This window comes from Carcharodon carcharias, chromosome 1 (assembly GCF_017639515.1).
Source record: "Carcharodon carcharias isolate sCarCar2 chromosome 1, sCarCar2.pri, whole genome shotgun sequence".
In the NCBI taxonomy this organism is placed as follows: Eukaryota; Metazoa; Chordata; class Chondrichthyes; order Lamniformes; family Lamnidae; genus Carcharodon; species Carcharodon carcharias.
This window is the reverse complement of record NC_054467.1, coordinates 199718447-199742692: the sequence shown is the minus strand read 5'-3', so window position 1 is coordinate 199742692 and position 24246 is coordinate 199718447. Positions and strand designations below refer to the sequence as shown.

The 24246-nt window shown below is 40.4% G+C and overlaps 1 protein-coding gene across 4 annotated transcripts in view; it reads left to right on the top strand.

The window, feature by feature from the left end:
* Positions 1 to 24246, top strand: part of mtmr12 (myotubularin related protein 12) — a 90339-nt gene that overhangs the window by 45743 nt on the left and 20350 nt on the right. For 3 of the 4 annotated variants that reach the window (XM_041182764.1, XM_041182169.1, XM_041181444.1), the window contains 4 exons: positions 3258 to 3333; positions 11498 to 11604; positions 15993 to 16123; positions 16952 to 17030. In XM_041182764.1, coding sequence (XP_041038698.1) covers positions 3258 to 3333; positions 11498 to 11604; positions 15993 to 16123; positions 16952 to 17030 — 393 coding nt within the window. The remainder of the gene's footprint in view (positions 1 to 3257; positions 3334 to 11497; positions 11605 to 15992; positions 16124 to 16951; positions 17031 to 24246) is intronic. The other variant, XM_041182685.1, reaches the window with a different exon arrangement.

Genomic DNA, 24246 nt, shown 5'->3' with positions numbered 1-24246 from the left:
TCTTTCCACCAATGAACGGTTACCTGGTTGCTTATCTTTATTGCTGTTTTATGGGAGCTCACTGTGTAATTTGGCTGATGTTTTCCTACAGTATAGCAATGACTACATGTCGAAAGCAATTTATTTGTGAAGTGCTTTGGATTATCCTGAGTTGTGAAGGTACTAAATAAGTACAGGTTTGTTTTTCCCTACCTCTTAAGATCGCCCCTTAGTCACTTCATTTCAAGGTGAAAAACTCCAGATTTTTCCAGTCTTTTTTTTCCATTATTCAGACCATTTTTCCTGGTTTTTCCTCTGCACTGCCTTCAGTGTTTGAATTTTTCCTTTGTGTCTATGGTCAGAACAGGATAGAGATATCAAGGTGTGAATCGATTACACAGTTTGGTCATAACTTCCTATGACTTGTATCTTGTATGTTTTAGCTATGTATTTCAAGTTTCTGACTTGGTTGGAAATAGTAACTTTTTAAAAATGCTTTTGAATGTTATAACCATAAATGTTTATTCTTGGAAATACATTCAAACAAGCAAGTTTCTGTCAGTTAAAAGCAAAGAAAATAGACTTGTTGTAACTTGATAGTCTAGAGCATGTGACCGAGTTGAGCTGCCTAAACAAGTATACGTTTTAACATTCTGCCATCAACATAATTAAGTTTCAATATAATGTGAAACACTTGCCGTATTTACTTTTTTTTTCAGTTGATCTATAGTGAAGCAGACTTATCAGGAATTTAGGATTGATGGGACTCTCAGCTCATTCATTGTCCCTCATTTATATTTTTGCATTTAGTCTCTCCATTTATTGAGCCATGGACTAAGAGCTCTGCCACTGCTGTGTTTAGCTGGTTTCTGAAATGTCTTCCCTTCCGTTAATATGAGAGTCATTTTCCTCTCTGACCCCTTTTATCTCGCTGGCATGTGTTTCCTGAATATTGTGGTTAAGATGAGCTCTAAGTCAGGAATCAAACTTCTGTTCTTTTGCTTGTGACATTGGTTTTTTCCACTTCATTGCTTAATGTTGGTATATTACTCAATTATGTTTGACATTGTAACCCTCTATTCCATCATGGGAATGAAAAGGGAAAGATTTGTTTTTTGTTCATTCTTTCATGGGGATGTGGGCATCATTGGCAAGGGCAGCATTTGTTGCCCATTGCAAATCGCCCTTGAGTGGCATGCTAGGCCATTTCAGAGAGCATTTAGAAGTCAACCACATTGCTGTGGGTCTGGAGTCACATGTAGGCCAGGCCATGTAAGGATGGTGGATTTCCTTCCCTAAAGGACATTTGTGAGCCAGATGATTTTTTTTTTAGTTAGCTCCATGGTCACCTTTACTGAGATTAGTTTACAATTCCAGATTTTTTTTAAACTGAATTCTAAATTCCACAACAAAAACAGAAAACGCTGTTAGATCTGCTGAGTTTTTCCAGCATATATGGAGAGGAAGACAGAATTAACACTTCGAGTCTGTGTGACTTCTTGAATTCTGAGATTTCCAACATCCACAGTATTTTGCTTTTATCTAAATTGCTGTGGTTGTAGGATTTGAACTTGTGTCCCCAGAGCATTAGCCTGGGCCTCTGGATTACTAATCTAGTGATATTACCACTACACCACTGTCTCCATGTTGCTATTACTAAGTACCAATGTAACTCCTCATTTTAAAAATATCACTTGCCTTTTGCCAAACTCCATTCCTTTTAAAATTTAAGCTGGTGATTGTTCTTGCACATTTTTTATGTAAAAAAAAAGGAACTTGTGACCTCAATTCAGTGCTTTTTGACTCATTGGATCTTAACTAAATTTCAAGTGACCTCGATACATCTGACACTGAAAATTACATGAAGGAGACTTTCTATTTATGTAATATATTAAATTTGAACCGTACCAAATATAGTCCTGCTGGCCAAACTGTACTTTATGCATTTTGTGCATGTTCTATTAAATCAATAACCATATTTCGTAGAAAAACTGTGCCTACTTTGTTTGGAATTTATATTTAAAGTGGATGATAATGATGCTGAGATGAAGTGCCTTTTTAGTTTATTCCACTTTGCACTTCAGCTCCACACTCCCAGCTGGATATGTTATGGCCAGATGCAGACTAAAGTCCTGTGTGTTTTGTGAAAAGGCTTTATGGTTTAATTGGTCAGATTATTATTAATTTGATATGCAATTTTCCCCTCTTCCTTTCCCCTTGCCTCTCCCTTCCTTCCTTCCTCACTAGTCAAGGATCTCCAACAGCTGAGAAAGCAGGGGAGTGATCTGCTCCCAGACCAAAGCATAAAATAGATTGAAACTAATCTCTTTTTTTCCCCTAAAGTGCTTTTGAGTTTAAAATGTGTGCTTGGGTGCAGGACTCTTTTTTTAAAAAAAATCAATGAACTTTGCACAATTCCTTGCCATTCCCAATGCAACATTTGTTTTGGCAATCTTCAGGAGTGTTTCTAGTGATTGATTCTGTACTGCTGAAATCAGAATTCTAAATTTTGCAAGGTAGTGGGATCTTGATTTTTTTGGCTGAATTGAAATAAAATTTGGAGGGTAATGATATCTATTGTTGGAAATATTTTAATGTAATGTTCACATCCATATGTTTATAGTGGGAGGGACAGTTAATCATAAGTTTTTTAGAAAGCAGATGACCCCAGATTTTCTAAATGTGGCGAGGGGATGGGAAATGCACTTTTAAGATAATTCTAAACATGTACTAAATATTGGTTAGGTCACCTTTAGAATATTGTATTGAGTTCTGGGTGTCTTGCTTTTAGTCACGATGCCAAAGAAACTGTGTAGAACGTATAACCTAATATCAGGAAAAGAGGCTTTAGTTAAGGCATGGTGGATCATGGAGAGGGGTCCAAAGGAAACCTGATTGAGAGGTTCAAAATTGAGAGATTTTAATGATGTAATTTAGGAATAATTCTTTCTGCAGTTTGAGTTGAAGTTTGTTAGGGTAAGGATGGAAGCTGAATTCATGGTAGCTTTTAAAAGGGAGGTGAAATACTGTGGAAAGGTCAGAAGACAAGGTGGATAGCTGAGAACTTGCTCAGTTGCAATGAGCTCTGCAATTCTATGATTGTAAATATTTGGGGGAATTGGATATCAAAATATGTTAAAGAGAAGGAAGAATGTTTTAACTTTGCAATGCCTTGCACTTCCCTGAGGTAAAGGGGCATCATTCAAATGCGACACATTTTGTTAAATTTATCAGTAAGTTTTACATTTCCAATACATGCTGGGTTATTTTACTTCCAGACTTCCACAGTTCTTTGCTGTTCCTTCAACTGTTGCTGATGATGACATTAAGAAATACAAAGGAAAAGGAATTCCTGTAAGTTTGCTTTTTGTTTTTCTTCAACTTACTGACCCACCCCTAAATCCACCTTTAATGCCACTAGTACCTTCCTTCACGGAGTCTGTTCTGCAAATCCCTTGACAGTTGTCCCCTTTTTCTCAAAGCCTATGAGAAATTGAGTAGGTTGAACCCCACTTATTGCATGTACACCGAATGGATCATAGTTTGTATAACATTGAAAGTGTAATAGAGTAGAATGAACAGTTATCAGCATGCCAAACTTAGTTTCTTCAACAAGAATATTTTAATATTATGACTATACAACAACTGGGAGTAAAGTTTAACTTTGGTGAGGTTGCTGTTGGTTTCCAGGCCAGCAACTCATCCTTGTTCTCGCATCCCTCCATGGCCTCACGCGTGACACCCCCTCGCCCATCACCCATTTTAATTGCTCCATCGTTGGCAACTGTGCCTTCAGCTGCCTGTGTCCAAGTTCTGCAATCCCCTCCCTAAACCTTTCTGCACCTCTCTCCATTTAGAATATGCCTTAAACTGACCTCTTTAACCAAGCTTTTTGATCATCTGTCCTAATATTTCCTTTTGTGGCTTAAGATCAAATTTTATTTGATAATGCTGCTGTGAAGCGCCTTTGGACATAACTGTGCAAAAGTTGCTATATAGATGCAAGTTGTTCTATGCTCCAAATTATTTTCCTTTCCGAAGAGAGAGATATCTGGGGAGGCGATGTATACAAACAGCTGATCTGATGTCCATTTGCAGCATGCCAAATATGAATTTTAACTGCCTTGAGTCCAAAGATGAAATGGTTGTTTCTACAAATAGAGTTCTGCTGTATGCAGCAGTTCTAATTTTATATTACAACAACAATGAAATGTTGCTACTTCCAACTTGGTTACACTGTTAGTATATGTAGTTGAACAGATCCAAATTCCTCGTACCTTTTCAGTATGTAATCAACTTTTGCTGATTGGTTTTGTACTGACTTGTTTTTCTCTTTTCGGCATCAATTCAAACTTGATTCCAAACAATTTTGGTTAAATGGAAGCTAAAAATGCTGCCTAACCAAATAGACTCTTAGTAACTCGTTTGACAGTAAAAAATTGAGCCATGCATTGAACCATTAAGATTTTAACATTGCATTCTAAGCATGTTTGAAGCTCCTTCTGCACGATACCATCATTTGCAGCACTACCTATTTATAATGCAGCACTACTTAGATATAATGAAGGTATAAATAATATTTAGGAGTGATTACAAAATAGTAACTTGTGGTTTAGAACAAATGAAGACCATTGAACAAACTTTAAGAAGCTTCCTGAATACAAGATTAAGAACCAACTGTAAAATCACCAGGGAATGTCTTTTATATGTATAGTTTCAAAATTAAAACTCTTTGTTGCCAGTGTATGATCTTGACACAAGGTTAATGATTGACTTTGCTATTGAAATTTAATGAGAAAATTGTAATTGATAACTTTATGGCTTCCATTCCCTTGATTGTCAGGAATTTCCAACATTAGCCTTGCTCTGCCTTAATGAAAAGCATTTGATGTGTCATGACAGTTGATGGCCTATTTTGGACAGAATTCAAAGTATTATGCTTGTTCTGGACGAGTAGAGTGTGGATGTTTAATATCAGCTGCTGTCTTGCCTCTAAATAGTGGCGGTAAATATTATTAGAAAAACAGGACCTGAACAGACGCTTTAACAAAAATGTTATATCTTAGTTACCTAATTTTCATGGAATCTCTGGTATCCCTTTGATAGCCTCAGAAAGCCTGGGTAACTTGTTCGCAAGCTTCCTGAGATATACCCAGGTACTGTCTTTGATTTTGGACCAGCAATGAAGTACAATTATGTACTTTTATAATTGAATCAAAAATTCACAGTATTTCAAATGTTTGATAGGCTAGAATTCACAACATTTTAACAGGCTTGTTTTCAGAACAGAGTGAGCAGCTATTGGGAAGTACCTCTGGAAAATTCTACCAAAATTTGGCCATTAAATTGCATGAATGTATTGTGTCACAGCTATAGATGCATTGTCTGTACAGTGCAATTTTAAAATGCCATTTAAGGGAACAAGTTTTTCTAACCTCTCAAATCTTAGGAACATAGGAGCAGGAGTAGGCCATTCGGCCCCTTGAGCTTGCTCTACCATTCACATAGATCTTGACTGAGCATCTACTTTAATGCCATTTTCTTGCACTAAAGCCCATAACCCTTGATATCTCGAATAGCCAGAAAGCTATCTATCTCTGTCCTGAATACACTTGATGACTGAGTCTCCGCAGCCTGCTGGGGTAGAGAATTCCAAAGATTCACCACCCCCGACTAAAGAAATTACTTCTCATCTCGGTCCCAAATGGCCCTACCTCTTATTCTGAGACTGTGCCCCCCTGGTTCTTGACCCCAAATCAGGAGAAACATCCTTCCTGCATCTATGCTGTGGAGCCCTGTTTAAGAATTTTGTACACTTCAATGTGATCACCTCTCATTCTTCGAAACTCCTGGACTAGAGTCTAGAGAATACATGGCCAGTCTCCTCAACCTCTTCTCCAAACAATCCTCTCATCCAAGTGCTCAGTCTGGTTTGTTTCACTCCCTCTATCCAAGTATATTCTTCCTTAGGTATGGAGACCAAATGCCATGTGTGGTCTCACCAAGGCTCCATACAACTGTAGCAAGATTTCTTTACTTCTATACTCCAATCCTCTTGCACTAAAAGCTAACGTAACATTTGTCTTCATAATTGCTTGTTGCACATGCGTGTTCACTTTCAGTGATTTATGAACAAGGACACCCAGATTCCTTTGGATGTCAACACTCCTCAATCTCTCACCATTTTAAAAAAAATTCTCTGCATTTCTGTTTTTCCTACCAAAGCAGACAACTTCACACTGTTCCACAATACACCATCTGCCATGCTCTTGTTCACTCATTCAGCCTATCTAAATCTCCTTGAAACCTCTTTGCATCCTCCTCACAATTCTCACATTCCCACCAAGTTTGGTGTCATCAGCAAACTTGGAAATATTACATTTAGTCCCCACATCCACATTGATACAGATTTGTATATAGCTGGGGCCGAAGCACTGATCCTTGTGGTACCCCACAGTCTACCACCCTGAGAATGACTTATTTATACCTACTGTTTTCTGTCCATGAACCAATCCTCAATCCATGCCAGTATATTGCCCTCAATCCCATGTGCTCTAATTTTGCATGCTAACATCTTGTGTGAGACCATATCAAAAGCCTTCTGAAAATGCAAATACACCACATCCACTTTATCTATTTTGCTAGTTACATCCTCAAAAAAGCTCTCAGGTTTGTCAAACGTGATTTCCCTTCCATAAATCCATGCTGACACTGTCCAGTCCTACCATTATGTTCTAAGTGCCCAGTTATCAAATCCTTTAGAATAGATTCTAGCATTTTCGCTACTAATGCCAGGCTAACAGGTCTCTAGTTCCCTGTTTTCTCTCTCCCTCCTTTCTTAAATAGTGTGATTACATTTGAAACATTCCAATATTGCAGGAACTGTTCCAGAATCTATAGAATTTTGGGAGATGACTACCATTGCATCTGCTCTCTCAACAGCCACCTCTTTCAGCATTAAGATGTAGATCATCAGGTCCAGGGGCCTTAGGAGCTTTTATCCTATTAATTTTTCCAGTACTAGTTTCCTACTAATTTCTTGTGCGTTTTTAATTTCACTAATCCCTTGATTCTCTCACATTTCAGGGAGGTTTTTGTATCCTCCTCTGTGAAGGCAGACACAATATTTATTTAGTTTCTCTGCCATTTCCTTATTCCCCAGTATAAATTCTCCTGTCGCTTCCTGTAATGGGCCTAAATTTGTCTTTGCTAATCTTTTCCTTTTTACAGTCCTATAGAAGATTTAACAGTCCTTTTTTCTTTGTTTCTTGCTAGTTTACTTTCATTATATTTCCTCTATCAATTTCTTGGTGGTTCTTTACTGAATTCTCCCAATCTTCAGGCTTGCTATTTTTCTTTTGGAAATTTTATAAGCCTCTTCTGTTAATTTACTACATTCCTTTTCTTCTCTTGTTAGCCATAGTTGGATCTCTTTTACCGCTGGGTTTTTGTGCCTTAAAGGAATGTATATTTGTTGTAGACCATGTATTAATTATTTAAATGCTTGCCATTGTCTGTCTGCCATCGTGCCTTTTAGTGTAGGTTCCTAGTCAACCACAACCAACTTTCCCCTCATATCTTCATAGTTTCCTTTGTTTAGAGTTAAGGTCTTAGTCTCAGATTGAACTACATCAGTTTCAGACTGAAATACATCACTTCCAGATTTAATGTAAAATTCTATTATGGGCACTCTTCTCTAAAGGTTCCTTTACAATGAGATTATAAATTAGCTCTAAACAAAAACAGAATTACCTGGAAAAACTCAGCAGGTCTGGCAGCATCGGCGGAGAAGAAAAGAGTTGACGTTTCGAGTCCTCATGACCCTTCGACAGAACTTGAGTGAGTCCAGGAAAGGGGTGAAATATAAGCTATACTTCTCTTTTCAGCCAATGTTTTTGTTTTGGATTTCCAGCATCCGCAGTTTTTTTGTTTTTATCTCTGTTATAAATTAGCCCTTCCTCATTGCACAATGCTAGATCTAAAATAGCCAATTCTCTAGTTAGTTCCTCAACATACTGTTCTAGAAAACCATCTCATATACATTCCAGGAATTTGTCCCCCACATTAGTGCCAATTAGGTTTATCCAATCTATATGTAGGTTGAAGTCCCCCATTAATGTATTACCCTTGTTAAATGCACTTCTAATTTCCTGATTTTTATACCATGCCCTTTTTACCGCTACTATTTAGTGGCCTATAGGCGGCAACTCCTAATGTTTGCTGCCCCTTGCTGTTTCTTAGCAAACTGATTCCACATCTTGATCTTCTGATCTAAGATCCCCTCTCACTAATATACTGATCATATCCTTTATTAACAGTGCTACCCCACCAGCTCTTCATTTTTGTCTGACTTACTAAATGTCGATTACCCTTGGACATTCAGTTTCTGACTTTGGTCACCTTGCATCTACGTCTTTGTAATAGCAATTAGGTCATATCTGTTTACTTCTATCTGTCCCGTCAATTCAACTACCTTGTTACGAATGCTGCGTTCATTCAGAAAGTGCCTTTAATGCTGTCTTTTTATTATTTTCTCAACCTCTAGCCACACTTAAGTTTGTGTGCTCTGTCCCTTCCTGTCACACAGACCACCATTTTCCTTACTGCTACTTTGCTCTCTTGCCTTCTCCTCTCCCTCTTTAATTTATCACATCTTTCTAAACTTTATCCCTCACCTCGACTATTTTAGTTTAAAGTCCCCTCTACTGCCCTAGTTATATGACCCACCAGAAAACTGGTCTCAGTATGGTTCGGATGAGGACCGTCCCAATGTTACAGTCCCCACCTTCCCAAATACTGGCGCTAGCGCGTGAAGAATCAAAGCCCATTTCTCCCACACCAATCTTTGAGCCACACATTTGACTCTAATCTTTTTTACCACCCACCAATTTGCTCGTGGCTCAGATAGTAATCCAGAGATTATTGCCTTGAGGTTCTGCTTTTTAATTTAGCCCCAAGCTTCTCATACACTCTCTAAGCAGAACCTCTTTCTTAGTTCTATATATGTCATTGGTACCATGTGGACCATGACCACTTGATCCTCCCCCTCCCGTTGCAAGTTCCTCTCAGCCAAGAGCTGATGTCCCGAACCCTGGCATTGGGTAAGTAACACCGTCTTCTGGGCTCTCATTCTAGGCTGCAGAGAACTGTGTCTATTCCCCAGACTAAATTGTCCCTTACTACCGCTGCATTCCTATTTACTTCCACCCCTTGAATGGCTTCCTATACCATGATGCTATGGTTAGTTTGCTTATCTACCCTGCAGCCCCCTGTGAGCACCTCAAACTGTTGGACAATTGCAAATGCTGAGGCACCTCCATTTCTACCTACTCGATCCCCTCACTCGCAGTCACATCCTCCTGTCCTTGACGAATGACCAAATCAGAAGACCTTAGTTTAAGGGATATCACCACCTCCTTGAACGAAAGGTCCACGCAACATTACCCCCTACCTGATGTCGCATTGTCTGCAGCTCTGCCTCCAGCTCAATGACTCTGAGCCGAAGTTCCTCGAGTTGCAGACACTTGCTGCAGATGTGTTTGCCCTGGATCGTAATGGCACTCAGGAGCTCCCACATTCTGCAGCAGCAACAGATTACCAGCCCTCCGATCCTTGGTGTCTTAAGTAATTAATTATTTTCTTAATTATTTTTAAGTTAATACCTCTCATCATTACTTTCTGTATTAATTGAAACCTTAGAAATCCAATAAACCTGCCAATTAATAAGTAAATTATGGGCTCACTAGATTCTTTCTTTTCTTCTGCTGGTGTTTCTTAAGGACCTACCTTATAATTATCATTAATTAAGGGTTATTTAAAAAAAAACCTTTTTAGTTTCCCTAAATTTCAGCTCTTTACATAAACACCCTATCAGCAGTTACTCACTGACCAACTTATGATTTTCCTGTAAATCTTACTTGTATATTTATAAATCCTATTAATACTTAATACACCGTACATGTAGTACTAAGCCTTTCTTTGGAAAAAAAAAAAGGATCAGCCACACCAGTTAATGCTTAGTTTAAATGGGAAATACTCACCAGCCAATCACCGGCCTGCTTCACTGTGTTGTCGTACCTCTTTTTAGGCTCTGGCTCCTGTTGACATTTAACTCCTGCTGCTGCTCTCACTGATTCTCTCACTGAAGCCCCACACCTTCTCTGCGCTTTTAACCCTCATTGCTTCTCACAGGTTCTCACACTGATCATCTTGCAGTGATCAATGTTTAAAGTAACTACTAATTTCCTTTTTGATACACTTGGCTGACCTACATTGACCCTTGTTCCCCCACCATCTCAAATTTAAGATTATTACCCTGGTGTTTAAATCACTTCCTGGCCTTGCTACACCATGTGCAGGATTTCCATTCCGTGGTCAGGAACCTGATGTCGGGACCAATTTCGGGTCCCAGCCCCACACAGCGCCTTCCTAAAATGCCCGTCCCAACTTGAGCTCTTTCATTAAAAGGTTAGTTTTCCCCTCTTAAATTAAAGGAGCTACAATTGATGGGGCAACTCCACCATGGTAGAACCAGAGGCTGCAGTGTGATTCAGCAGCCACGATAGCATGAGTGTGACATCCCTTGTGGGATTAATCTTGGTGCCCTCACCCCCAGTTTCTTGACTTGAGATTGCCTTGATGCACTCTCCGTGTTTTGGTCTTTAGGTGCAAAGCCCACATGACAACTGGAAATCCCAGTATGTGCGGAAAAGGCCCCTTAATTGCTCTCAATATGAACATATGAATTGTGTCTGGGGGATGGTGCAGCAAGAGGAATCATTTTGACTGGCAGAGAGTGCAAAGTAAGGGAGAGCTGGAGGTCCTCTGAGAAGGTGGAGCCCAACTGGTGATAATTTACAAGAACTGAATCAATGTGGTTTGTCACCATTCTAATCCTAATCTAGCCTATTTTTTTAAAAAAAAGGGCTTGTGGGGATTTTGGCATCCTGGCGGCATGAGATGAGGGCCTGGCTGCCTCTGATCCAGACGTCACAGAAGACCCTATCCCTAATCAGTAACTTGCTGGTTGCAATCTCTTCCACTCTGAACTCTGTCCTTCTGACTCCAGGCTCTTGTGCATTTTCCTCTGCCTTATTAACCATTGTTGTTAGATATGCCTTCAACTACCAAGTCCTCCTGCGCTTTGGAATTCGCTCCTTAAACCCGCCTCCTTAAAACCTGCCTCTTTGACCATCTTTTATTGTTCAAATTAAAACAGAAAATGCTGGAAATTCTCAGTGGGTCAGGCAGCATCTTTGAATAGAGAAACTGAGTTAACATTTCATGTTTGTGACCTTTCATCAAATCCCCTAATTTATCACCATTTAGCTTGATGTCTATTTCCTTTACAACAATGAAATACCAAGGAACATTTTCCTGCAATCAAGGTCATGTATAAATGTCGGATTCCTCCCGAGAGGTGGGCTTCAGACATGTGCTGATTCTGGTTGCGAGTGGTGCAGGTCGGTTCTCTATATGTATTTAATTTTTACAATGTTTCTAAATTACCCATGTGCAGCTTTGGTGCTGGTCTCACTCCAGTGGTTGTGCATTGTTGAAGATGGCAGCTCTCCCTGAAATAGCTGACGACAGCACTTCTCAAATGGACAAAAGTTGGATTGACAGGTCAGTAGCTACTCTTGTTAAAGTGTCAGTAAAGATATGCAGCTGGGCTTTAACCTGGGAAGGTTTTTTTTTTCCTGTGACCTGTAATTTTAATTTTTTACTTCATGTCCCCCATAATACTTGGGGGAAAACTAATCAATTTTACATGCTCGTTGGAGACGACTCATTATTCAAGCATGTCCAAGCTGTAAATTATTTCTTCACCTTCCATGGGTCACCTCGTGATTTGAGAGTACAATGCAGGATCAGCATAGATGTCCACAGAACTGGGTGTTCCTATGCTTTTGGGGTATTTTCTGCAGCTGCTCCACCTCTGGCCTTCCTCTGGGCATGTTGGATGTTGAGAGTTTGGCATAGATGGCTCCTGAAACATGTTGAACCAAATTTCGGTGCTCACCTCCACAAGGGCTGGCTGGCTGCAGTATTTCCCCAAGAGACGTGATCTGCAATGTCGAAGTTTGTAAGGCTCTTGTTTCAGATGCCCTTGTATCGTTTGTACTGACCACCTTGATATCGTTTGCTGAGACAGTTCTCCATAGAAGATCTGCTTGGGGATTCTGTAGTCTTCCATGTGGGAGGCATGGCCTGCTCATCCAAGTTGAAAGTTGTCAATTTTACATGGTATGCAAGAACCAACAAATCATTTCTATGACAGTTTGCAGCATATTAGAGCAATAACTTGTTAATGCTGCATTGAGATTAAGATGTCATTGATATTCTGCCTGAGCAAAGTTATTATAAATTGACATGCCAACACCTTGGTGCATTACTGCTTTTTAATATTTCATTTAGAAAGAGGAATGGAATCATAATTGGCATAACGTAACTTTGCATTTGTGCAGACTTTAATGAAAGGACATTTTCATAAAACATTGCAAGTTTTTCAAATAAATTTAAAATTGATTTCAATGCTTCACATCAATTTTTGAAATTTTGTTCTTGGAATGTTGCAAGGTCACATTGCTGCTGATTCTAGTTGTTTCAAGAAGCTGGTCATCATCTTTTTGAATTGCTGCAATTTATGTGATTATTGCCTTGGAAATTCCAGGAGTTTGATCCAGTAACTGTAACGGGTCAATATTGTTTGTCCAAGTCATAATGTGATTTGGAGGGCAACTTGGAGGTGATGGTGTTCTCATGATTTTGCTACTCTTGACCTTCTTTGTGGTAGAGACTATGGGTCTTGGAGGTTATCATAATTAAACTTGCAGAGTTGCTGCAGTGTATGCTGTAGCCACAGTGTAAGGGGGTGCCAGTCGAGTGAACTGATTTGTCCTGAATTAGATAAATGGAAAATGCTGTTCCTCAGCAGATGGGCAGCATCTGTGGAGAGAGAGAGAGAGAAGCAGAGTTTCAGGTTCTTTCATCAGAGCCCTGTCCCATGTCTGAATGATGCTGAGCTTCACATGCTGCAGGTATACTTACCCAGCTGAGTGATCAACACTCCCGATTGAGTCTCGTAGATGGTAGAAAGGATTTGTGATTTAGGAGATGAGTCATTTTTTTTCCTTATTTCTGCCTCTGTTCTATATATGTAATTGATATGGTCAATGGTGACCCTCTCAGGGGATTTAATGTTGGGAAACTTGTTAATAATGATGCAGAAGTTGAGAATTATACTGAAGAATGGCCTGGAAGTGACCCCTTCTTTCATTTCCCACCCCCACAGTGAAAATCCAGCCCACTGTGTCCATTAGACACCATGCTTCAGGAAAGATGTGAAGGCTTTAAGAGGGTGCGAAGAAGATTTGAGCATGGTTCCAGGGGTGAGGAGCTTCAGTTACGTGAATAGATTGGGGAAATTGGGGCTGTTCCCCTTGGAGTAGAGAAGGTTGAGAAGAGATTTGATTGAGGTATCTAGGTAGGGTAGATGAGGAGAAATTGTTCCGGTTGATAGAAGGGTCAAGAACCAAAAGGTACCAATTTAAAGTGATGGACAAAAGAACCAAAGACAACATGAGGAAAATCTTTTGAGGTTCCGAGGTGGCTAGGGTCTCAAATGCAGATTCAGTGTGGCTTTCGAAAGGGAATTGGATAATTATTGGAAGACAAAATTTGCGGTGCTAAGGGAAAAAGGTAGGGGGAAGTGGGACTGAGTTGCTTTTGCAGAGTGGGCACAAACATGACTGGCTAAATGGTCTCCTCCTGTGCAGTAACCATTCTATAATTCAATTCTACAAGAAAAGGATTTGGACTTCAAGGGCTGTTCTACCACTCAGATAAATGAGATGCAGGTCAAATAGGTAGCACACTCTTGTTGATTTCCTTGCCACCCAATGCATACATAGGATTACAGGATATAAGGCACAGAAGCAGGTGATTTGGCCCTACTGGTCCATGCCAGTGTTTATGCTGCAATTGAGCTTTCCTCCATCTTTTCTCATCCAAATCAACTATTGTATCCCTCTATTTCCTTCTCCCACAAAAGCTTGTCTGGTTTCCCCTTAAGTGCATCTATGCTATTTGCTTCAACCACTCAAGTGGTAGCAAGTTCCACATTCTCACTACTCTTTGGGTAAAGAAGCTGCATCTGAAATCCCTATTGGATTTCTTGGTGACTATCTTATACCTCTTCCCCACAAGAAGAAACATTCTCTCTGCGTTCACTCAGTCAAAACCATTAATTAATTTTGAAGACTTTGATTAGGTCATTCCTCAGCCTTTGTTTCCAAAAGAGAGATCCAGCCTTTCAATCATTTCTTGTTATATATAGCTAAGAATTTCTGATGTCACCCTTGGAGTGCCTCTATCCCTTTTTATTATAGACTAGAACCGCAAGCAGTCTTCTAAGTGTAGTGTAACCAAGGTTCAGTACAGGTTTAGCTTAACTTCCCCATTTTATCATTTTTTTTTTTATGACCTTACTAACTTGTGGTGCAACTTTAAATGATCGATTGATGCACTCATACCTTGAGATCCCTTTGTTTCTCTACCCCATCTCAACTTGCACCTTTCAAATAATAATTGACATCCCTATTCTTCCAACCAAACTGTGCTACCTCATATTTATCTATGATTAATATAATTTGTCCAACCTGCAAGGTTATTAATGTTGTCCTATAATTTGTTACAGTCCTCAGTATTGACTATCCCACCACCACCCCTCACTGCACGTCCACCACCACCACCACAAAGCTGGTGTCATCTGCAAATTTGGAAATTGTGGGCAGAATTTTCCCATCAGCAATTTGGGGTCCTGCTTACCGACGGGAAAATGACGCGGGACGACGTTGGGAGTCCATTTAAATATTGAGGAAGGCAGGCGGACTGCAAAATCTGCTGTCCGCCTGCTGATCTGTCAATGACCAATTAAGGCCATTGACAGGATAATTAAGATAATTAAAGACCTGCCCATCCAACCTTGAGGCTGGCGGGCAGGCCAGTAGCCCCAGCGGGCTCCTGATTAAACATGAAACTTCATCCACTGGTGGGATGAGGTTTCATGTTCCTTTTTAACAACTTTAATAAAGTTTTATGTGCTTCTTATTAACATGTCCCATCTCGTGTGACATTGTCACATGAGGGGGACATGTTAATAATTTTTATATTTTTCAAGTTTTTTACACTGTCACTAATCTCCCTGAGACAGCACTTAGTCTCAGGGAGCAATGCACTCTTTTGCACACATGCGCAAAAGAGCACACTTTGACAGATGGGGAATCCCCCCTCCTCCCCCGCCCCGCACAGGAAGCTCATAGCACTTCCTGTCGGGCAGGCCTTAACTGGCCCGCCCGTTCAAAATGGCGGCAGGCCCCGTTTCGGCGGTGGAGTTCGGCTGCCTGCCCGCTGCCGAGCCGGTGGGACCTGCCCATCAAGGGAAAAGTTTTGGCCTGTGTTTTTGATTCCAAAATGCAAATTGTTAACATAGATTGTGAACATCAGTAGCCCAGCACTGATTCTTGTGGAAAATCATTCGCCATCTTCTGCACCTCTGAATAACTACATAGCCTGGCAGGCCCAGTCTAGCAGCTGTGTCCTTTCAGGATTTGGCCAGCTTGGGTTCTAGCCCCTATTTATTTTGGTCACTTTAAGTCCCTTTAAACCTTGTCCTCCCAACCTCAGGAATACATTCTCTGCTTTCGTTTCTCTCTCTAGTAGTGGTCAAAATGAAATACTGATTTCCCAGTTAAGAGGACTGGCATTTGGTCTGAATTCAAACTCCTGATTACCATGAAACTTCAAATCAATTTTATTTCCTGTTTGTTGATTAGATTTTTCTTTAAACATAACAATGTAATGTTTAAATATTCTTTAGTGGAGGCTACCCTAGGATCTCTTCCCCACTCTTTACAGCATTTGTAAGGTGTGTATAAAATTTAAAATGTTCTGTTAGCACCTATGGCTTACGTGACTTTTACAGTCTAATGGCTGCTACTTTTGATTTACAGGCTGCCTCAACTTCTCGGAGAAAACCATCCCTTGGATCACACGATCAGGACTGAGATCCTTTCAGCCACTCTCCCAACTCTGCAAGAAATACAGGCTTCATACAACAGATTTAAGCAGCTGTTCTTGCCGGGTAACTCATTTTGTACATTAGGAACCACATAAGTTATTCTATTTAGTGAGGAGCAATGTAACTCTGTTTAAAAGTATTTTGATCTTTTCATTGAAATGAGCCTTAAAAATTTCATATTCTGAGCTTGAAAATGGTTATTACCTTAACTTCCCCATGACTAATTTAAAAAAATATAAGCTTTTATTTTTGAGCCTTGTAAACAAAGAACCTCTTGAGGTTTCATTTTACCTATTTTCTTCATTAGTCATTAATATCAAAAATGTCGATTTTTGTTTGTAAACAAATTATACTGATCAGCTCACAGGTAGAATTGTGTAGGGAAGTAATACTGATTTGAACCTTTTGGATTGTACTAATGGGTTGTTTCTAATATTTGGGTAAGTGTGTATGCTGTCTAGCCTTATGTTATTAGTTTGTAATTGGGGTAAATTTAGACCATTCTGGAAATTTGAAGCTACTGTTGACTTCTGGTTAATATATTAAATCTAGTGTGTGGCAGTCCTTTTGCATTCCAGTGTATTATGGAGCAATTGTGCTGTGCTTTGCATACATATGTAAATTTAGTTGCAGAATGTTTGCTGTTTTAATAGACTGAGCCATTAATAATACAGGCTTAGTATTCTTTTATAAGCAACCTGTAAATTGATTCAAACTAGCTCTATATTTGAATTATTTTCCAAAAGCCTTAGATCTTTCAACTTTATGTACAGAACTCATGAATGAGGTCAAGCTGTAGTCTGGAACCAATCTTGGCTCAGTCTGATTAACTCATTGTGTGTTGATCTAGATATATTCAGCATTATAATAATAATAATTGTTCTTGACCAGATAATGCTGCTGAATTCTGGGAGTCTGACATTAAATGGCTGTCTGTTTTAGAGAATACAAACTGGCTAGAAGTCATCAGGTTTGTGCATCTTTAATGCATTCTTGTTAAATCATTTCTTTTTAGTGTACTGTAGTTTTTCTTGAATCCATTGTTATATAGGATGGAATTGCTGACAGTGGAAATATTTAACACTGCAGCAATGAAGTTTGATTTAATCCTGTCATAATTGAAGTCCGTTTAATTTTTTTCATTGTAGTTCTTGTTTTTGTTTTCTGAACAAATTCTTAATAGTGAGATTACGTTGAAAGTATAATGCCATCAAATGAAACAAATGCTAGTAGGCAAAACTTTGTGGGGGTTTTTTTTTGCCTCTGGTCTGCTACAGGAGCATTACAAAGCTAAAGAAAACCCTTTTTTAACAAAAACTTTCCTAGTTCTTTTATTCTGTGGCTGTCAATTAGGAAAATCTTGGTTCATCTGTTCAGTTCATTTCATTTTGCATTTTAGTATTTATAAATTTAATCTTTTAGCCCCCTTCTAAAAGAGGTAGTTTTGGAGCACCCCTTGCTCAGTTGTCATTCAAATGATCCCAGAACTCCAGTATGCAAAATATAGAACATAAAATAAACACTGCAATATTGTATTTTCAACACTCTACATTTAGCATTTCATTATTCAACATGCTACGCCTCAAAAGTGAGAAACTTCCCATTATTTAGTCTCTTGCAATGTAAAATGCTGGCAAGAAATGAAGTCATAAACAAGAGCTGGATGCTTATCTGACTGCTACAGAAGTGTATAGTCTTTCAATTGCTGCATACCAGAAAGAAAAAGATTTTCTTTTTAATGGGATTGGGCGACAGTATCTTTCGACACATTGCTTCAACTTCCTATTGGATTTTTGTTTAACCTTTCCTATTTTGTTTCAACACACACACATTTTTATTGCTTTTGTGTTCATAATTTATGAAATTACAAAAAGTGGTTTGGTGCAATTGGATGGTGCAATTCCTCATCGCTGCAAAATTTCACATTTATAAAAATTATACTCCTGTGGTACAGGACTGAACCAGTGGCTCTGGAAGTACTGAGCCATATATATGTTAGTGTTGCGTGATATTACTAGGTTATTAAAACTTTGAGCAATGGGGATATCAATCTTGTGTTTCACTAATGGTACAGTAATCACAGTCACAAATGATACTGAATTGGAGACACTTCGTAGCTCTGCAATTTCTAGATCATGGAAATGATGTATAATTCTCTACATTTTATTTTTGTTTAAATTGAATCCATGGATAAGTGGCTAGTTTGTGGCAATTTAATGTCCGTTAACCCAAAAAAGATAATGCATGGTTATCATTTTGACTTTGTACAAGTTCATCAAAAAAAGAACTTGCTTCAATATAGTGCCTTTCACAACTTCAAGTCCTTTCAAATGTCACGACTCACTGGGGATAGTGCGCTGTAATATCAAGCCCTACTCTTCCCCGAGCCACGACAAGTGTGACCATGACCAAACCACCAGATTGCCCCAATTTTACCTAACTGTTTTATTTAGGTTAACAGAATTATGAGCACCAGGTTTGTAAACTTAAGTAAATAACTTTTTATTGAACAAGCTATCATTAACCAGTGGCAAAAGAAAGAAATATGAACTGTTAATTTCTAACTCTATAACCTAAACTCTACCCCTTCTTAAATCCCTGTACGCGCACATACAAGACTCTCAAAAACATGGATTTTAAGGGTGGGGTAAAACAGTTCAACAGCACCCATTCCGGAGTACAGAATTCGATGGGTTGATTTTGATTGATGTCTTCTAAATTCCTTTCAGTTCTTGTTGATGATACAAGGTGATCTTCCCGCACTTCCAGTATTTAGTTCACTGGTTGAGCACTTTCCTTTCAATGTCTCTAATAGTGATTTTTCCCTTTGCCTCTTGACAGGGGTTTTCAGAGAGAGAGCAGGTTATAGAGATATGAGGAGAAAAAGCCAGCTAGGAATTGTGGAATTACTGGAACCTTCAACACACAGGAGAAAGAGGCTTTAGATCTTGTTCTTTTCAGGCTATTCTGCTGCACTGCTCTCACATAAAACCCTGGTCATCTGGTCAGGAGCCAATCAGACCGTTGTTGTCTGGCAGCTCCCTTGGTCCAGGACTCCTTTCTGGCACCATCTTGTCTTTCATGGTACACTCTGTTCCAGGACTGCAACATTGTATATATATCTCATCCTGCTCCAATAGACATGTCTTTCAAACTGTAACCATTGTAATTTTAATCCATAGTCCAACAGAAAATAAAAAGATAGGTTCTTTACAAATCACTCCTAGCCAATAAAATACTCTTGAACTGTTACTGCTGTTGTAATGTAGGAACACCACGAGAGTTAGGTGGGTGACATGAACTCCCAGATCTCTCTGGTTTACCCCATCATTCAGCTTTCATCCATTCAAGGTATAATGATATTTTGATGACCTGCTATATGGAGTTTCTACGTGTAAGGGCAGAAAATAACACAACAAAAAGATCACTGTTGTAAGGTGCCTCACCTGAAGTCTGGAAGCTTGTGTGATTGAACATAAACCATTTATTGTTAGCACAATTATATGCATGTCTCCAAGGTAAAGCCTTAACTAGGTGCTATCTTCATGCTGACTATCATGTGACTCTCCATATGTGGGTGGTACTACTTCCCCAGTCCCACTTTAACCCTTACTAAGGGTTACACCTCAACCCCCTCCCACGTGCCTTCCCATGCAACCGCAGAAGGTGCAACACCTGTCCCTTTACTTCCCCTCACCGTCCAAGGGCCCAAACACTCCTTTCAATTGAAGCAGCATTTCACTTGCACTTCCCTCAATTTAGTCTATTGCATTAGCTGCTCCCAATGCGGTTTCCTCTATATTGGAGAGACCAAACGCAGACTGGGTGACCGCTTTGTGGAACACCTTCGGCCTTTCTGCAAGCATGACCCAGACCTCCCTGTCACTTGCCATTCCAACACTCCACCCTGTTCTCATGCCCACATGTCTGTCCTTGGCCTGCTGCATTGTTCCAATGAAGCTCAATGCAAACCGGAGGAACAGCACCTCATCTTCCGACTAGGTACTTTACAGCCTTCTGGACTGAATATTCAGTTCAACAATTTTAGATCATCCCCACCATCTCCTCCATCCGCACCTCCTTTCCAATCCCCCTTTTTTCCAATAATTTATATAGATTTTTTTCCCACCTATTTCCATTATTTTTAAATGTATTTCCATCCATTGTTTTATCTCTACCTTTTAGCCGATTTTGATCCCTATCCCCCCATCCCAACTCCAGTAGGGCTATCTGTACCTTGCTCGTCCTGCTTTCTACTCTTAATGTCACCTATTAGCACATTCCTTAGATAATATCACCACCTTCAAGACCTCTTTGTCCTTTTGACTATGACATCTTTTGGCTATCTCCACCTATCACTGGCCCTCTATCCAGCTCTACCTGTCCCATCCCCCCTTAAACCAGCTTATATTTCACCTCTTTTCTATTTTTCCTTAGTTCTGTTGAAGAATCATACGGACTCAAAACATTAACTGTGTTCCTCTCCGCAGATGCTGTCAGACATGCTGAGTTTTTCCAGGTATTTTTATTTTTGTTTTGTATTTCCAGCATCTGCAGTTTTTTGCTTTTATTCAAGAATGTAATAACTTGCACTTCCTCTGATTTCCTACTTAACCCTGACGTATTCCTGTAATCTAAAAATTTTCTTCTCAATGATGCACAAGTTTGCATTTGGTTTGGCCCTTGCTGAATTCATTGTTCTAACAGTTTTAATTTACTATCCATGGCTGTTTTTCATAACAGGAGTATTTGTTTTCAAGATGGTGCAGACTTAACCTTTTTCTTTCTCTCCTCTTCCCATACTTGTCGGGTTACAGCGGGCTCCTGTTGTGATATTGGAGCCATCTTTAAAACGTTGCTATTCTGCAGGAAACCTCTTAAACTAATTGTTTTCACCAGCAATTTGCTTCTGAGTTTGAAAAATCAACTTGAAGGTGTTTAGTTTTCTTGCTCTGCATTCTGTTTTATTTTTTTTTTCTTTCCATTTGAGCTCAGCTGCCACATGCTATGGTGCTGACTCCAGACCTGGCTGCCATGTTGTTTTAGCTGCGCTGGTTAAACAATCAATATGCTCTGCCTGATTGGTGCTCTTACTATTTTTAAAAGGTTATTTCAGTCTTTTAGTGAATTTTGCTCACCCCGCCTCCACCACCTCTGAGGCAGAGAATTCTAAAGTCGCACAACTCTCAGAAAAAATTTCTCCTCATCTCTCTCTGTCCTAAAAGGGCATCCCCTAATTTTAAAACAGTGCCCCCTAGTTCCGGACTCACCCACAAGAGGAAACAACATCCACCTTGTCAAGGCCATTCAGGATCTTATATACTTCAATCAACTCACCCCTCACCCTTCTAAACTCCAGTGGAAATAAGCCCAGTCTATCCAACCTTTCCTCATAAGAAACCCACTCGTTCCAGTATCAACCTAGTAAACCTCCTTTGAACTGCCTCCCATGCATACTCTGGTGGAGTCCTTTTCAGTTGCACAGCGGATCTTTTTTCTGCCCTTGAGACTCCATGCCTGCAGGGGAACTTTCTTTTTTAAGGTGATCTCCAACCGTGTCTTGGAATTGGATGTATTTCTCTCAGGTCGGACTGTAGTTTCTTAACTTTTTTTATTCTCTGGAGTTTTGACCCTCTTCACATGCTGCTTGGAGGTATTAGGTTCTTCCTTTAGCTGCTGCCATGTTGAAAGGTTGTTAGTTGTCTTGCTAAGAGGTCTGGAGGCTTGTGTAGTTGAACATAAATTGTTATTGTTAACACGCAACATGGTTGACTCTTAAATGCCCTCTAAAAATGGCCTAGCACGCCACCCAGTTAAATCAAACCTCTAAAAACAAGTAAAAAAGGAATGAAACTGGACAGACCACCCAGCCTTGACCTAGGCACTGGAAACGTCAACGGCAATCAGCCCTATCGACCCTGCCAAATCCTCCTTACTAACATTTGGGGGCTAGTGCCAAAATTGGGAGAGTTGTCTCACAGACTAGTCAAGCAACAGCCTGACACAGTCATATTCATACATTACAGATAATGTCCCAGACACCACCATCACCATCCCTGGGCATGCCCTGTCCCACTGGCAAGACAAACCCAGCAGAGGTGGCAGCACAGTGGTATACAATCAGGAGGGTGTTGCCCTGGGAATCCTTGACATTGACTCCAGACCCATGAAGTCTCATGGCACCGGGTCAAACATGGGCAAGGAAACCCCCTGTTGATTACCACATACTGCCCTCCCTCAGCTGATGAATCAGTGTTCCTAGATGTTGAACACCACTTGGATTAAGCACTGAGGGTGGCAAGGGCACAGAATGTACTCTGGGTGGGGGACTTCAATGTCCATCATCAAAAGTGTATCGGTAACACTACAACTGACCGAACTGCTGAGTCCTAAAGGACAACTGCTAGACTGGGCCTGCAGCAATTGGTGAGGAAACCAACAAGGGGAAAAACAGACTTGACCTCATTCTCACTAACCTGCCTGCTGCAGATACATCAGTCCATGACTATCAGTAGGAGTGACCATTACACAGTCCTTGTGGAGACGAAGTTCCCTTCACATTGAGATACCTTCCATTGTGTTGTGTGGCACTACCACTATGCTAAATGGGATAGATTTCAAACAGATCTAGCAACTCACAACTGGGTAACCATGAGGCACTGTGGGCCACCTGCAGCAGCAGAATTGTACTCAGCCACAATCTGTAACCTCATGGCCTGGCATATCCTCCACACTACCATGAACCCTGGCTCAATGAAACGTGCAGGATGGCATGCCAGGAGCAGCACCCACATACAGAAAAATGAGGTGTCAACCTGATGAAGTTACAACACAGGACTATTTCCGTGTGAACCAGCATAAGCAGCAAGTGATACCCAGAGCTAAGCGATTCCACAACCAATCGATCAGATCTAAGCTCTCAGGCCTGCCACATTCAGTCATGAATGGTGATGGACAATTAAACAACTTGCTAGAGGCGGAGGCTCAACAAATGTCCCCATCCTCAATGATGGGGGAGCCCAGCGCATCAGTGCAAAAGATGAGGCTGAAGCATTCACAACAATTTTCAGCCAGTAGTGTTGTGTGGATGATCCATCACTCCTCCTCTAGAGGTCCCCAGTATCTCAGATGTCAGTCTTCAGCCAATTCGATTCACTCTGTGATATCAAGAAATGGCTGAAGGCTTTGGACAGCGCAAAGGCTATGGGCCCTGACAATATTGTGGCTGTAGTTCTGAAGACTTCTGCTGTAGCTTGGCTAGGGGTACGGCATATTCTGTTCCAGTACAGCCGCAACACTGACATCTACCTGGCAATGTGGATAATTGCCCAGGTATGTCCTGTACATACACAGCAGGACAAATCCAACCTGGCCAATTACTGACCCATCTGTCTACTCTCAATCATCAATAAATTGATGAAAGGTGCCATCAATAATGCTATCAAGCTGCTCTTGCTTAGCAATAACTTGCTCATTTTGGGTACCACCCAGGGCCTCTCGGCTTCTGACCTCATTACAGCCTTGGTTCAAACATGGACAAAAAAGTTGACCTCCCGAGGTGAGGCAGGAGTGACTGCCCTTAACAGCAAGGCAGCATTTGATCAAGTGTGGCATCAGGGAGCCCTAGCAAAACACGAGTCGATGAGAATAGGGAGGGGGAAAACTCTAGTTGGAGTAATACCTAGCACAAAGGAAGATGGTTATGGTTGTTGGAGGTCAATCACCTCAGTTCCAGGGCATCATTGCAGGAGTTCCTCAGGGTCGTGTCCTAGGCCCAACCATCTTCAGCTGCTTCACCAATGACCTTTCATCATAAGGTCAGAAGTGGGAATGTTCGCTGATGATTGCAGAATGTTCACCATTCACGACTCCTCGTATACCGAAGCAGTCCATGTCCAAATGTAGCAAGTTTTGGACAATATTCAGGCTTGGGCTGACAAGCGGCAAGTAACATTCGTGCCACACAAGTGCCAGGCAATGACCATCTCCGAAAAGAGATTCTGACCATCGCTGAATCCCCCACTATCAACATCCTGAGGGTTACCATTGAACTGGACTAGCCATATAAATACTGTGGCTGCAAGAGCAGGTCAGAAGCTAGAAACCCTGCAGCAAGTAATTCACCTCCTGACTCCACAGCTTGTCCACCATCTACAAGGCACAGGAGTGTGATGGAATACCGTCCA